This window comes from Erpetoichthys calabaricus, chromosome 12 (genome assembly GCF_900747795.2).
Source record: "Erpetoichthys calabaricus chromosome 12, fErpCal1.3, whole genome shotgun sequence".
In the NCBI taxonomy this organism is placed as follows: domain Eukaryota; kingdom Metazoa; phylum Chordata; class Cladistia; order Polypteriformes; family Polypteridae; genus Erpetoichthys; species Erpetoichthys calabaricus.
In genome coordinates, this window is record NC_041405.2 from 53,276,851 (window position 1) to 53,292,803 (window position 15,953).

The 15,953-nt window shown below is 43.9% G+C and overlaps 1 protein-coding gene across 2 annotated transcripts in view; it reads right to left on the minus strand.

Annotated features, from left to right (window-relative positions):
- The window catches only part of nhsl2 (NHS-like 2), a 147,081-nt gene that overhangs the window by 24,914 nt on the left and 106,214 nt on the right, over nt 1-15,953 (minus strand). The window contains exon 5 of one of the 2 annotated variants that reach the window (XM_028815534.2): nt 10,360-10,491. The exons of the other annotated variant lie outside the window; for it this stretch is intronic. Within the exon in view, the coding sequence (XP_028671367.2) occupies nt 10,360-10,491 (132 nt within the window). The remainder of the gene's footprint in view (nt 1-10,359; nt 10,492-15,953) is intronic. 2 annotated transcript variants of the gene reach the window in all.

A 15,953-nucleotide genomic window follows, 5' to 3' on the forward strand; every position in this document is an offset into this window, starting at 1 on the left:
TCCATCCATCCATCCATTTTCCAACCCGCTGAATCCGAACACAGGGTCACGGGGGTCTGCTGGAGCCAATCCCAGCCAACACAGGGCACAAGGCAGGGAACCAATCCCGGGCAGGGTGCCAACCCACCGCAGGACACACACAAACACACCCACACACCAAGCCCAATTTAGAATCGCCAATCCACCTAACCTGCATGTCTTTGGACTGTGGGAGGAAACCGGAGCGCCCGGAGGAAACCCACGCAGACACGGGGAGAACATGCAAACTCCACGCAGGGAGGACCCGGGAATCGAACCCAGGTCTCCAGGTGTCCCAACTGCGAGGCAGCAGCGCTACCCACTGCGCCACCGTGCCGCCCGATCTCAGAGATCGTAAAAAAAAAAAAGGAGGTAATGTCGTTTTACTCGCTGTAGATTTTAGTCAAACATTACCAGTTATTTCACGAGGGAGACCAGCAGATGAACTCAACGCGTGTTTAAAATCCATGCTTCTCCCACGCTCGGTTATATGTCGCGTGTTCTCGGGTAGGTGCACCAAAAAATGTATACATTTAAGCATGTAATGAGCAAACAAAAAATGAGGTATACCCGAAGGCACTGCAATAGTACTTAATGTAACTTTACTTCTTAAATGTTAATGTTTTACTGTTTAATAATTTATACGCTTCTTATATGTTGTTCAAATTCTTTTATCAAAATACCAGTGACAGCGCAATGCACAATAACGTGGAGTGAATACACCATACGCATCCGGCCATGGCCGCCCTGGTGTGAGCAGATAGGAGTTGATTCTACAATAAAATAAAATAAAGATAAAAACCCAGGATTGTTTCCTGCCTTGTGCCCTGTGTTGGCTGGGATTGGCTCCAGCAGACCTCCGTGACCCTGTGTTCGGATTCAGCGGGTTGGAAAATGGATGGATGGATGGATAAAAAGAGTAATACAATCATCACCCATAAAGCGGATAGTAGACGTGACGTTCTATATGTGTATCAGATTTCAAGTCAATAGGTGAAACGGTTTGCGAGCTACAGGTGATTTAAAATCCTGGACAGACAAACGAATAGCCACGGTAGCACATTACAGAAGAACATTTTACTGTTTAATAATTTATATTTATATGAAATGTGCTTCTTATATATTACTTCATATTCTCATATGATAATGATGTTAATGTTGTTTATATTGATTTCTATGTTATTGAAACTGCATGTATGTGTGTATATGTATGTATATATATATATATATATATATATATATATATACTAGCAAAATACCCGCGCTTCGCAGCGGAGAAGTAGTGTGTTAAAGAGGTTATGAAAAAGTAAAGGAAACATTTTAAAAATAACGTAACATGATTGTCAATGTAATTGTGTTGTCATTGTTATAAGTGTTGCTGTCATATATATATATACATATACACATACACATATATTATAACACACTACTTCTCCGCTGCGAAGCGCGGGTATTTTGCTATATATATATATATATATAATATATATATATATATATTCTCTTCCATTCATATACAGATATATATAATATATATACACACACATATATATATACACATACAGAGATATATATACAGTGGAACCTCTAGATACGAGTTTAATTCATTCCAGCACTGAGCTTGTATAGCGAATTTCTCGTATCTAGAACAAATGTCCCCATTGAAAATAATGGAAATCCAGTTAATCCGTTCCGCATCCCAAATATATTAACATAAAAATCATTTTTCCTAACAAATAACACTGATAAATTATATATACCGTAGTCTACCTTTAATAAATAACACTGGTAAATAATATAACTGATTATTACAAGAATCAAAACAGGTGTCCAAAGTGCAGTAGAGCATTCAATAAATCTTTAAATAAATAATCCTTAAAATAGTTGTGAAGTGGAGGTTTAAAGTACATAAGAATAACAATCCTTTAACACGAGGTTAAAACGTCAACAGGAAGCAGTCTTCAAAAAACAGATGACAATCCCCGGTGCTTCTTCTCTGTTAGCGTCTCACCTGCTTCTCCCATGCGGGCTCTGCAACAGGCGAGACACTCTTAATGCAGCTGACCTTCTCTACACCGTCCTGCTTCAGCTGTTTGGCTCGCCTGTTCAGCTACACGCGAGCCTGTACTCGCTCGCTCTCTCGCACCGACTTCCTACTGCTGCGGATTCCTGCCTCCTCCTGCAACCTCCGTTCTCTCTCCTCTCCTCTCCTCTCTTTTCTTTTACTTCTTCTCCCCCTTAACCGGCTCGCGCTTCTCTATATATGCGGGGAAGACATGGCAGCCGCTAGGGTTACCACTTTTAATACAAAAAAATAAGGGACGCATACGTATTGATTCAAAACGGGACGCGCAATTTCATTCTCAAATACTGGACGATTCCGTATTTTAAAGGACGGGTGGCAACCCTGCCAAGCCCATCAGCCACAGGACAAATCATGGATGTGGGCAGTTTCCCACCTGTGCACTTAGGTGAGAAACGCAGACACCGCAGATCGCCCTGCGGCTCGCTACAGCTACCACGCCCCCTCGCTAAGCCGTGAGCTATACCCACAGCCTGGCTCGTGGCTCGTTACGTGAGCCAATGCTCGTATTTAGATCTGAATTTTTCGCTCATACTTTCCTCGTATTTTGAATTTCTCGTATACAGAGGTGATCGTATCTCGAGGTTCCACTGTATATATATATATGTGTGTTTATATATATATATATATATCTGTATGTGTATATATATATGTGTGTGTATGTATGTGTATATATATATATATATCTGTATGTGTATATATATATCTGTGTATATATATATATATATATATATATATATCTGTATCTGTATATATATATATATCCATCCATCCATCCATTTTCCAACCCGCTGAATCCGAACACAGGGTCACGGGGGTCTGCTGGAGCCAATCCCAGCCAACACAGGGCACAAGGCAGGAAACAATCCTGGGCAGGGTGCCAACCCACCACAGGACACACACAAACACACCCACACACCAAGCACACACTAGGGCCAATTTAGAATCGCCAATCCACCTAACCTGCATGTCTTTGGACTGTGGGAGGAAACCGGAGCGCCCGGAGGAAACCCACGCAGACACGGGGAGAACATGCAAACTCCACGCAGGGAGGACCCGGGAATCGAACCCAGGTCCCCAGATCTCCCAACTGCGAGGCAGCAGCGCTACCCACTGCGCCACCGTGCCGCCCCTATATATATATATATATATATATATATATATATATATATATATGAATGAAAGGACGCACTATCTTTGATATATGCACATACTAAATCGACAGGACACACATTCAACTGGGACAACGTAAAAGTAAAATTTAAGGCCAGTACAAAAAGCGCCAGAGAGTTGGCCGAGTCTTGGCTATCAGATGAAAATGCCATCAACAGACACTTGGACATAAACCCAGCATATGCCAACTTAAGAAGGACATATGCACTTTAATTAAATGATACACGCCCCCCCCCCTTTGATCATACTGACTTAGTCACCTCCACCCACCCCCACTGAATGTGTTGCTATATATTGCCTTTGATTCTTGTAAGTCTAAGCATTATCCTCTGATGAAGACCCCTGACAGGGGTTGAAAGCTCAGGAATAAAACTATTTTATGATACGTGATTCGTTTTTTCTCCCTTTGTGGATCTCCAACTGCAAATATGCAAACCGTATCACAGACCTTCTCTTCCATTCATATATGTATGTGTGTGTGTATGTATGTGTATATATATATGTTGATATGTGTATATATATATATATATATGTATATATATGTGGATGTGTATATGTATATATATATGTAGATATGTATATATATGTATATATGTATATATATGCTTATATGTGTGTGTGTGTATATTATATATATAAAAGACAGCAACACTCATAACAATGACAACACAATTACATTGACAATCATATTACGTTATTTTTAAAATGTTTCCTTTTCTTTTTCATAACCTCTTTAACACTCTACTTCTCCGCTGCGAAGCGCGGGTATTTTGCTATTTATCTATATATATAGAGGAGAGTTGGGATCCGAGAGACTGTGTTTGTGTGTTTGTGGAGGGATGGAGAGTTAAGGCGGGTGTTGGAGTCACGTGATCATCTCCCCTCCCATTCACCTCATTTCATTCACTTCATTTCGCTCCAAGCTGAGCTCCGCAGCTGGCGCGGTCTTGCTGTTCTTGATTTCCTTTTCACATGGCCAAGTATACGTTGCATGCTCAAGAGTAAGCTCAGCGCACAACTTGGTCATATTACAACCGGAGGGGCGAACTGACAACATGGTATACAAAGAGATCCTTAACAAATAATTATTGGTATAATTTCCCTCAGTTTATTATTTAAAATTTTAAAGCAGTACTTTGCCGCTGCGAAGCACGGGTATTTTGCTATATATATATATATATATATATATATATATATATATATATATATATATATATATACTGTATATATATATATATATATATATATATATATATATGACAGCAAAACTCATAACAATGACAACACAATTACATTGACAATCATGTTATGTTCTTTTTAAAATGTTTCCTTTTCTTTTTCATAACCTCTTTAACACTCTACTTCTCCGCTGCGAAGCGCGGGTATTTTGCTAGTATATATATATATATATATACTGTATATATATATATATATATATATATATATATATATATGTATGTATATATGTATATATGTATGTATATGTGTATATATATATGTATATATGTATGTATATATATATATATATATATATATATATGTGTATGTATATATATATATATATATATATATATATATATATATATATATACAGTGGTGTGAAAAACTATTTGCCCCCTTCCTGATTTCTTATTCTTTTGCATGTTTGTCACACAAAATGTTTCTGATCATCAAACACATTTAACCATTAGTCAAATATAACACAAGTAAACACAAAATGCAGTTTGTAAATGGTGGTTTTTATTATTTAGGGAGAAAAAAAAATCCAAACCTACATGGCCCTGTGTGAAAAAGTAATTGCCCCCCTGAACCTAATAACTGGTTGGGCCACCCTTAGCAGCAATAACTGCAATCAAGCGTTTGCGATAACTTGCAATGAGTCTTTTACAGCGCTCTGGAGGAATTTTGGCCCACTCATCTTTGCAAAATTGTTGTAATTCAGCTTTATTTGAGGGTTTTCTAGCATGAACCGCCTTTTTAAGGTCATGCCATAGCATCTCAATTGGATTCAGGTCAGGACTTTGACTAGGCCACTCCAAAGTCTTCATTTTGTTTTTCTTCAGCCATTCAGAGGTGGATTTGCTGGTGTGTTTTGGGTCATTGTCCTGTTGCAGCACCCAAGATAGCTTCAGCTTGAGTTGACGAACAGATGGACGGACATTCTCCTTCAGGATTTTTTGGTAGACAGTAGAATTCATGGTTCCATCTATCACAGCAAGCCTTCCAGGTCCTGAAGCAGCAAAACAACCCCAGACCATCACACTACCACCACCATATTTTACTGTTGGTATGATGTTCTTTTTCTGAAATGCTGTGTTCCTTTTACGCCAGATGTAACGGGACATTTGCCTTCCAAAAAGTTCAACTTTTGTCTCATCAGTCCACAAGGTATTTTCCCAAAAGTCTTGGCAATCATTGAGATGTTTCTTAGCAAAATTGAGATGAGCCCTAATGTTCTTTTTGCTTAACAGTGGTTTGCGTCTTGGAAATCTGCCATGCAGGCCGTTTTTGCCCAGTCTCTTTCTTATGGTGGAGTCGTGAACACTGACCTTAATTGAGGCAAGTGAGGCCTGCAGTTCTTTAGACGTTGTCCTGGGGTCTTTTGTGACCTCTCGGATGAGTCGTCTCTGCGCTCTTGGGGTAATTTTGGTCGGCCGGCCACTCCTGGGAAGGTTCACCACTGTTCCATGTTTTTGCCATTTGTGGATAATGGCTCTCACGGTGGTTCGCTGGAGTCCCAAAGCTTTAGAAATGGCTTTATAACCTTTACCAGACTGATAGATCTCAATTACTTCTGTTCTCATTTGTTCCTGAATTTCTTTGGATCTTGGCATGATGTCTAGCTTTTGAGGTGCTTTTGGTCTACTTCTCTGTGTCAGGCAGCTCCTATTTAAGTGATTTCTTGATTGAAACAGGTGTGGCAGTAATCAGGCCTGGGGGTGGCTACGGAAATTGAACTCAGGTGTGATATACCACAGTTAGGTTATTTTTTAACAAGGGGGCAATTACTTTTTCACACAGGGCCATGTATGTTTGGATTTTTTTTCTCCCTAAATAATAAAAACCATCATTTAAAAACTGCATTTTGTGTTTACTTGTGTTATATTTGACTAATGGTTAAATGTGTTTGATGATCAGAAACATTTTGTGTGACAAACATGCAAAAGAATAAGAAATCAGGAAGGGGGCAAATAGTTTTTCACACCACTGTATATATTGGTTTGCTATGTACTGAAGAAGAAGAGAGCTGCTGTACGCTTAGCAGCACTATACAGACTGCACTGATGCTGAGAACAGAGACATCACTTCCTGACACCCTTTTTCTGATATTGTATCTGACAGGCTGGTTCCACTAAACTTTTTTTTTTTTTTTATCAGTCCTCCTCTTGCCGCCCACCTCCACATCCTCTTTGCTTGTGAACTGCCGCTCCGCTCCCGCTATTAGCATGTACAGCCCCCTCTCGCCTGCCCACCTCTCCATACTCCTTGCTACTGTATTAAGCTGCTCTGCCACCGCTATTACCATGTATACCCCCTTCTCGAAACCCCACCTCCCCATACTCTTTGCTTGTGAACTCCGCTCCGCCTCGTCCCCTGCTATTAGCTTTAGCAATATTTGCCACCCGCCCGCTTGTCCCTTGCCATCTCTGCAGATCATTACATCTGCTTGTGCCTGTAGATCTGCAGCTGTCATCTCACAATGTCATGCGAGATGACAGCCGGGCGCTCAACTAAATTAGCCAGTAACCTTAATGGCTTCAAAGAGAACAAATGTTTTTGTTATATGGGCAACACCACCCAGTTCTCTTGCTGGCAGCATCAAACTGTAAGAATGCTGCTTTGAATTGGGATCTGGAGCTGTTGTAAAGACAGAAAGCAAAATAGGTGTAGCTGATTCAGGAAAATACAGAAGAATCTTGGCTGCTCTCTACAAGAGATCAAGACTTGGGAGAATATTTATCCTCCAGCTGGGCCACAGCTGGCACAAAGTGCTGTAATAATTAAGGATAAATATGTTACAGTAAGAATAAGTTAAAGGAATGATAAGTGCAATATAATAAATATTAAGCAATAACCCACCCTAAACAACCCAGTAGTACAGAAACATTATGTATATTGTCCTATATTTTGCTGTCTCTGTCCAATGAAATCCTGTGATAAAACGGAGCCTGCCCCAGCAGCAATACCCCAAACACACCAAAGACTCATGACCAGCGAAGACTTTGCATGAAGTGCAAAAAATCCTGAAAATGATTGTAATCCACATGACATGTTGCAGTTGTAATCCAAAAATCGGTGAAACAAAGGAACTTCAGCAGCTGAACATGAAGGAACGGATGTACACACAATTGTTGTCTTGGCTCTTTTTGGCCTTCTTTTTAAATCCAGCCCCTTCCTTGTCATCTCAGCAGGCCCTACAGCCAAGCAAAGGCAGCCTGAGGGATGCAGTGATCGCAGGTGCAGCACGGATCTGGAGTTCTTTTATGTAGTGCTTCTACAATTCCCACCCACAAGGACATTATGTATGTCCTAACCAAGGCTTGAGGATAGCAATGTTAATTGTGTTTACCTTTTTGGTCCCTGAGGTGATCATTCTATTGTGTAAGTTTTCTGAGCTTTATATTGTAAAATGATGGCTGGGCAGAACCATTTGGAATCCAGATCAGAACAACCTAGAACAGACAAGAACAGAACAGGCTTACCTATCTGGTTGTCCAGCAGTGATTGTCTGGACTGGGCCACCATCTTCCTCTCTTTCACCTTTTGTGCTATTGTCCAAAAGGTTTGTAGTTACTGAAGTACTGATGTGTCTGGTTTAGGTGGGTCATGAGCAGTTAACCATTTTACAGGACCTGTAAGTTGTTTGTCTAGAGCTCACAATGGAGGGGTCTCACCTGTTAATCTCATGTACAGCTATATTCAGTGCAAACAAGAGTTCGGGCAGCCACTTTATCCACAGCTGACGGTAGTCTTTGATGAAAGATGTAATCATGGTTTTCAAGGTCCAGTTCACCTACTCAGTGGTACTAAATTGGGGTTGGTACACGGTGGTCTTCTGGTGGAACACCCCCCACTGCTTCTGGAAGTCTTCATCCACTGCACACTCCTCTTGGTGACAGTGTTCCTTGGCAACACACATCAAGTAAATATTTCATCCTTAAGGGTGGAGAAGATCTTCTTGGTCATGGCCATTTATCAAAAAGAATAGCCCAATCCACCTGGAAAAATAGCCCACAGACACCAACAGGAGGGTCTTCCTGTCCTTGCTGATTGAAAATGGTCCCATTATGTCCATGGCTGAGGTTGGTTCTGAAGAAATCTACATTTCCCAATATTTAATGAAAAGTGAGCCTTTTAAAGTCACTGTAAGATGTTGCCCAATTTCTTGAGATGTTGCTGGATAGATAGGGAGAGCAGATATTGTGACTGTAGATGAAACACATCTCCCCAATGAAACCCAGAAGGTCCTGTTCCACAAGGCTTTTTAATTATGTGGTAGCATTTTTAAATCCAAAAGACATTACTCAAAACTGGAAATTAATTTTGGTGTGATAACAATGGTCATCTCAATACTGTCCCTCTCTATCCTCACCTACCAATACGTCAACTTGAGATGCTGAGAGCTGAACACTGCCGATACATGCAGAGACTCTAGGATGTCATGGACAAGTGGCATCATGTAATGGGGAAGGGATCATGATGTGTCTTCGTGTTCATCTACTTATAATTGACAGAATTAGAAGGACCCATTGGACTTTTGCACAAGCACCACGGGAGTAGTCCACTGAGAGGTGGAAGTCTCAATCACCCATCAATCATCACTATTAGTCTTCCTACTGAAGCAGTGGACATCAACCCACAGTAACTCATATTCCTGTAGTGACAGGTGGATGGTAAGCCCTACTGACATCAGTGAGTCTGTACCCAGTAATAAAGACACCAACAGGTGGCTTTCCACCAGGACAAATGCCTCAGTTGTCCAGAGCATCAGGTGCAGACAGAGTCTCATTGGAACCTTGATGTTTTACTCATTTTCTCTTCCATCTGTATACCTACTCCTTGAGGCACTTTAAGCTTTCCGACAAGCTATTTTGCATTAAGATTAAAGTGCCACCAATATGTACAACTGCCTCATCATTCACAACTTGCATCTGTACTGATACCACTAAGAGGAACGTGATGGCTTGCACCAATGTGACATTGTTGGGGGGTTTAGCTGAGGGTTTCCCTCATGGTTTGGGATAGTGGACCTCTCAGGGCCTACTGGACCTACTAAACTGATGTCAGCCCAGTCCTTTTCCATTTCGGACCCTAGCTTTACCAACTCATCAGCTGATCTCAGTACCCCAGTCAGAGTAGCTGCCACCTGAGGGAGGGACACGTGTCAATAACACACTGCAATAACTCCTCCTCATGTACAGTATGTTGGGTCACCACTTAAAGCATAATGCATAAATTCAAAGGCAGATTCCCTGAGATTGTGTGATGGCTTTTGCACCATGGTCTGGAGATTGTCTTTCCACAGTACCTGGTAATCATCAGGATGGAAGACATTCAAAAAACTGGTCTGCAAATTCTGTATTTAGGGAGATATAGAGAGAAAAAAACTTGCACACAATAACAGGGTCCATAAAGAAAGTAATTGGGGTGGGATTGGAACCTTGCACCCTGAAATAGGAAAGAGTGGGGTGAACTGGTTTCTGTTAAGCTCCCTGTATCCCTATAATGCATAAAGTAGACAAAAAAATGAATGGACCATATCAGGTCTGAGTGTAAAGTTAAAATGCTGTATTACACCTTTTGAGAAAAATCATAATAGTTATATTACTAAACACAAAAATAAATAGTAATTTACATTTTGAAACATGTTCAGTAAGTAAATATTTAATAGAAAGTTTGTTTTTCTTTATTCTACATAACATGAATTCTTTCTACATGTTGAGCTTTACCAAATAAATCACATATGCGAGTTTTTAAAAGTAAGCTGAGAATTGACTTAAACAAAAGAAGCTTTGAAAATTATTATCTGATTGTTGCCATGCATATATTTAAGAATAAAAGATTTAGACTTTTTCCTACTGTGTCACCTCGATCTTGGAGGGGTATCTCAGGTAGTCCAATAATGGTTCTTCTCCTTCGCAGTGTTGACTTTGGATTCACAGCAGTCTCAGTATTAAAAAGGGACTGGTGCACGATGGAATGTTTATCAAACGCCTGTCCTAAAGTCAAAATAGACATATTTGCTAGTCTGAAAGTTATGTAGTGACTGAAATGTACAATGGAACTTAGGCCTGCATTTTTTTTTTCAAAATAAGCTTCTATCTATTTTGCTGAGATACATTAACAGAACAGTAAGAAAACATTTTATGAAGACAAAAAGCATTTCACAATATTTGTGGGATTCAAGTGCACAGTGTAATAATTCAGAAATCCATCCATCCTCAGAAATGGGCATTATATTGCTATAACTTTAGTGCAAAGTGGGAACCAACCTTGCTTGCCCACATGTATACTAGGTCCAATTTGGAGCTTCCACTTGACGTAAAATGATGTAAAAGTGAAACCGGGGTATCCAGGAAAAAGCCTAACCACAAACAGGAGAAGATGGAAACTTACAGTCATATGGTAGGATTTGAAACCCCACCCAGAAAATCCATCTAATTTGGGGTCACAGCAAGCCAAAACCTATCAAGGCAGCATCACAAGTAAATTAACAACTGACAATAGATGAGGACCAGTACATTGCAGGGTACACTCACACACACACATACCCACCTTACTTCATTCTATGCCTAGGTAGACTCACTAATCCAACTAACACATTCTGTTAGACTTTCGAATATTGGAGGAAGAAACTACACAGACATCCATCCATCCATCCATCCATTGTCTCCCGCTTATCCGAGGTCGGGTCGCGGGGGCAGCAGCTTGAGCAGAGATGCCCAGACTTCCCTCTCCCCGGCCACTTCTTCTAGCTCTTCCGGGAGAATCCCAAGGCGTTCCCAGGCCAGTCGAGAGACATAGTCCCTCCAGCGTGTCCTGGGTCTTCCCCGGGGCCTCCTCCCGGTTAGACGTGCCCGGAACACCTCACCAGGGAGGCGTCCAGGAGGCATCCTGATCAGATGCCCGAGCCACCTCATCTGACTCCTCTCGATGCGGAGGAGCAGCGGCTCTACTCTGAGCCCCTCCCGGATGACTGAGCTTTTCACCCTATCTTTAAGGGAAAGCCCAGACACCCTGCGGAGGAAACTCATTTCAGCCGCTTGTATTCGCGATCTCGTTCTTTCGGTCACTACCCATAGCTCATGACCATAGGTGAGGGTAGGAACATAGATCAACTGGTAAATTGAGAGCTTCGCCTTGCGGCTCAGCTCCTTTTTCACCACGACAGACCGATGCAGCGCCCACATTACTGCGGATGCCGCACCGATCCGCCTGTCGATCTCACGCTCCATTCTTCCCTCACTCGTGAACAAGACCCCGAGATACTTGAACTCCTCCACTTGGGGCAGGATCTCGCTACCAACCCTGAGAGGGCACTCCACCCTTTTCCGGCTGAGGACCATGGTCTCGGATTTGGAGGTGCTGATTCTCATCCCAGCCGCTTCACACTCGGCTGCGAACCGATCCAGAGAGAGCTGAAGATCACGGCCTGATGAAGCAAACAGGACAACATCATCTGCAAAAAGCAGTGACCCAATCCTGAGCCCACCAAACCAGACCCCCTCAACGCCCTGGCTGCACCTAGAAATTCTGTCCATAAAAGTTATGAACAGAATCGGTGACAAAGGGCAGCCCTGGCAGAGTCCAACTCTCACTGGAAACGGGTTCGACTTACTGCCGGCAATGCGGACCAAGCTCTGGCACCGATCGTACAGGGACTGAACAGCCCTTATCAGGGGGGCCGGTACCCCATACTCTCGGAATACCCCCCACAGGATTCCCCGAGGGACATGGTCGAATGCCTTTTCCAAGTCCACAAAACACATGTAGACTGGTTTGGCAAACTCCCATGCACCCTCCAGGACCCTGCTGAGGGTATAGAGCTGGTCCACTGTTCCGCGACCGGGATGAAAACCACACTGTTCCTCCTGAATCCGAGGCTCGACTATCCGACGGACCCTCCTCTCCAGGATCCCTGAATAGACTTTTCCAGGGAGGCTGAGGAGTGTGATCCCTCTGTAGTTGGAACACACCCTCCGATCCCCCTTCTTAAAGAGGGGGACCACCACCCCCGGTCTGCCAATCCAGAGGCACTGTCCCTGATGTCCATGCGATGTTGCAGAGGCGTGTCAGCCAAGACAGTCCTACAACATCCAGAGCCTTGAGGAACTCCGGGCGTATCTCATCCACCCCCGGGGCCCTGCCACCAAGGAGTTTTTTGACCACCTCGGTGACCTCAGTCCCAGAGATGGGGGAGCCCACCTCTGAGTCCCCAGGCTCTGCTTCCTCATTGGAAGGCATGTTAATGGGATTGAGGAGGTCTTCGAAGTATTCCCCCCACCGACCCACAACGTCCCGAGTCGAGGTCAGCAGCGCACCTTCCCCACCATATACAGTGTTGACACTGCACTGCTTCCCCTTCCTGAGACGCCGGATGGTGGACCAGAATCTCCTCGAAGCCGTCCGAAAGTCGTTCTCCATGGCCTCCCCAAACTCCTCCCACGCCCGAGTTTTTGCCTCAGCAACCACCAAAGCCGCATTCCGCTTACCTGCCGGTACCTATCAGCTGCCTCCGGGGTCCCACAGGACAAAAGGGTCCTGTAGGACTCCTTCTTCAGCTTGATGGCATCCTTCACCGCCGGTGTCCACCAACGGGTTCGGGGATTGCCGCCACGACAGGCACCGACCACCTTACGGCCACAGCTCCGGTCAGCTGCCTCAACAATAGAGGCACGGAACATGGCCCATTCGGACTCAATGTCCCCCACCTCCCTCAGGATGTGGTCGAAGTTCTGCCGGAGGTGGGAGTTGAAGCTACTTCTGACAGGGGGCTCTGCCAGACGTTCCCAGCAGACCCTCACAACACGTTTGGGCCTACCACGCCTGACCGGCATCCTCCCACATTCGAAGCCAACTCACCACCAGGTGGTGATCAGTTGACAGCTCCGCCCCTCTCTTCACCCGAGTGTCCAAGACACGTGGCCGCAAGTCCGACGACACGACCACAAAGTCGATCATCGAACTGAGGCCTAGGGTGTCCTGGTGCCAAGTGCACAGATGAACACCCCTATGCTTGAACATGGTGTTCGTTATGGACAATCCGTGATGAGCACAGAAGTCCAATAACAAAACACCGCTTGGGTTCAGATCAGGGGGGCCATTCCTCCCAATCACGCCCTTCCAGGTCTCACTGTCATTGCCCACGTGAGCATTGAAGTCTCTCAGCAGAACGAGGGAGTCCCCAGAAGGTATGCCCTCTAGCACCCCCTCCAGGGACTCCAAAAAGGGTGGGTACTCCGAACTGCTGTTCGGTGCATACGTACAAACAACAGTTAGGACCCATCCCCCCACCCGAAGGTGAAGGGAGGCTACCCTCTCGTCCACCGGGGTAAACCCCAATGTACAAGCTCCAAGTTGGGGGGCAATAAGTATACCCACACCTGCTCGGCGCCTCTCACCGGGGGCAACTCCAGAGTGGTACAGAGTCCAGCCCCTCTCAAGGAGATTGGTTCCAGAGTCCAAGCTGTGCGTCGAGGTGAGTCCGACTATATCTAGCCGGAACCTCTCGACTTCGCGCACTAGCTCAGGCTCCTTCCCCTTCAGAGAGGTGACATTCCACGTCCCAAGAGCCAACTTCTGTAGCCGAGGATCGGACCGCCAAGGTCCCCGCCTTCGGCCACCACCCAACTCACACTGCACCCGACCTCCTTGGCCCCTCCCATAGGTGGTGAGCCCATGGGAAGGGGGACCCACGTTGCCTCTTCGGGCTGTGCCCGGCCGAGCCCCATGGGTGCAGGCCCGGCCACCAGGCGCTCGCCATCGAGCCCCACCTCCAGGCCTGGCTCCAGAGTGGGGCCCCGGTGACCCGCGTCCGGGCAAGGGAAAATGCCGTCCAAAATTGTTTTTCTTCATAGGAGGTTTGTTTAACCGCTCTTTGTCTCATCCCTCACCTAGGACCAGTTTGCCTTGGGTGGCCCTACCAGGGGCATAAAGCCCCGGAGAACAGAGCTCCTAGGATCATTGGGACACGCAAACCCCTCCACAGACACAGTAAGAAAATGCAAATGACATATGGCATCCAAATAAGAATTTGAATCCAGTCATCTAGAGATATCAGGCAACAGTTAATCAATAATGTGCTATTGTTCCTCCTCATGAAATAAGTGTATCAAATAATTTTAAAACTAAATACTCAATGTATTAGACCATCCCTTTTGCAAGGATTGTGATCTGATTATATATATATATAAAGAACCAGCTGAATGAGTTCTATAATCATATTAACACAATATTCCCTACAATCCAGTTCACAATGGAAAAAGAAATCAACCAACATACCAGCTTCCTGGACATTTACATCAAAAGAAATAGTGACGCCACCCTGACCACAAGTGTTTACCGCAAACAATGCTACGCAGACAAGATTCTACACTTCGCCAGCAACCACCCGGTATCTCATAAACGGAGCTGCGTGAAAACCCTATTTAAACGAGTCCACACGCATTGTAATACCAAGGAAACAAAAATTAATGAGAGACGCTATCTCTTCCAACTTTTCACCTCGAATGGATACTCAAAAACATTCATTAATCGGAGTCTACACAGCAGACGCCAAAGGAATCAGCATACAATCGACTTAGAGCAGAACCCCCACCCCACCTGGCATTCACTCCCGTATCACCATAATGTGTCAGAAGGCACGGCACGCACCCTGACCAAGTGGGGCATCAGAATAGCACATAAACCCACGAACAATCTGCGCATGGTCCTGTTTAATGCTAAAAACAAGAAATCGACAGCCGAAACACGAAACGCAGTTTATAGTATTCCATGCAATTCTTGCTCAGCGGTATACATAGGACAAACGTCAAAAAGAATCTCAACACGTGTACAGGAACATCGCAACACCGTCAGAAGAAAGGACGCACTATCTTTGATATATGCACATACTAAATCGACAGGACACACATTCAACTGGGACAATGTAAAAGTAAAATTTAAGGCCAGTACTAAAAGCGCCAGAGAGTTGGCCGAGTCTTGGCTATCAGATGAAAACGCCATCAACAGACACTTGGACATAAATCCAGCATATGCCAACCTAAGAAGGACATGTACACAATAATTAAACTATACAACCCCCCCCCCATTGATCATACTGACTTAGTCACCTCCGCCCACAAACCCCCCCCACCCCCCCCACGGAATGTATTGCTATATATTGCCTTTGATTCTTGTAAGTCTAAGCATTATTCTCTGATGAAGACCCCTGATAGGGGTTGAAAGCTCAGGAATAAAACTATTTTATGATACGTGATTCGTTTTTTCTCCCTTCGTGGATCTCCAACTGCAAATATGCAAACCGTATCACAGACCTTCTCTTCCATATATATATATATATATATATATATATATATATATATATAGAATGGATTTTGGAATAGAATGGAATGAATATATAGAATGGATGAAATATTTTTACTGTCAAATAACGAATGCCATGAATATATATATATATACA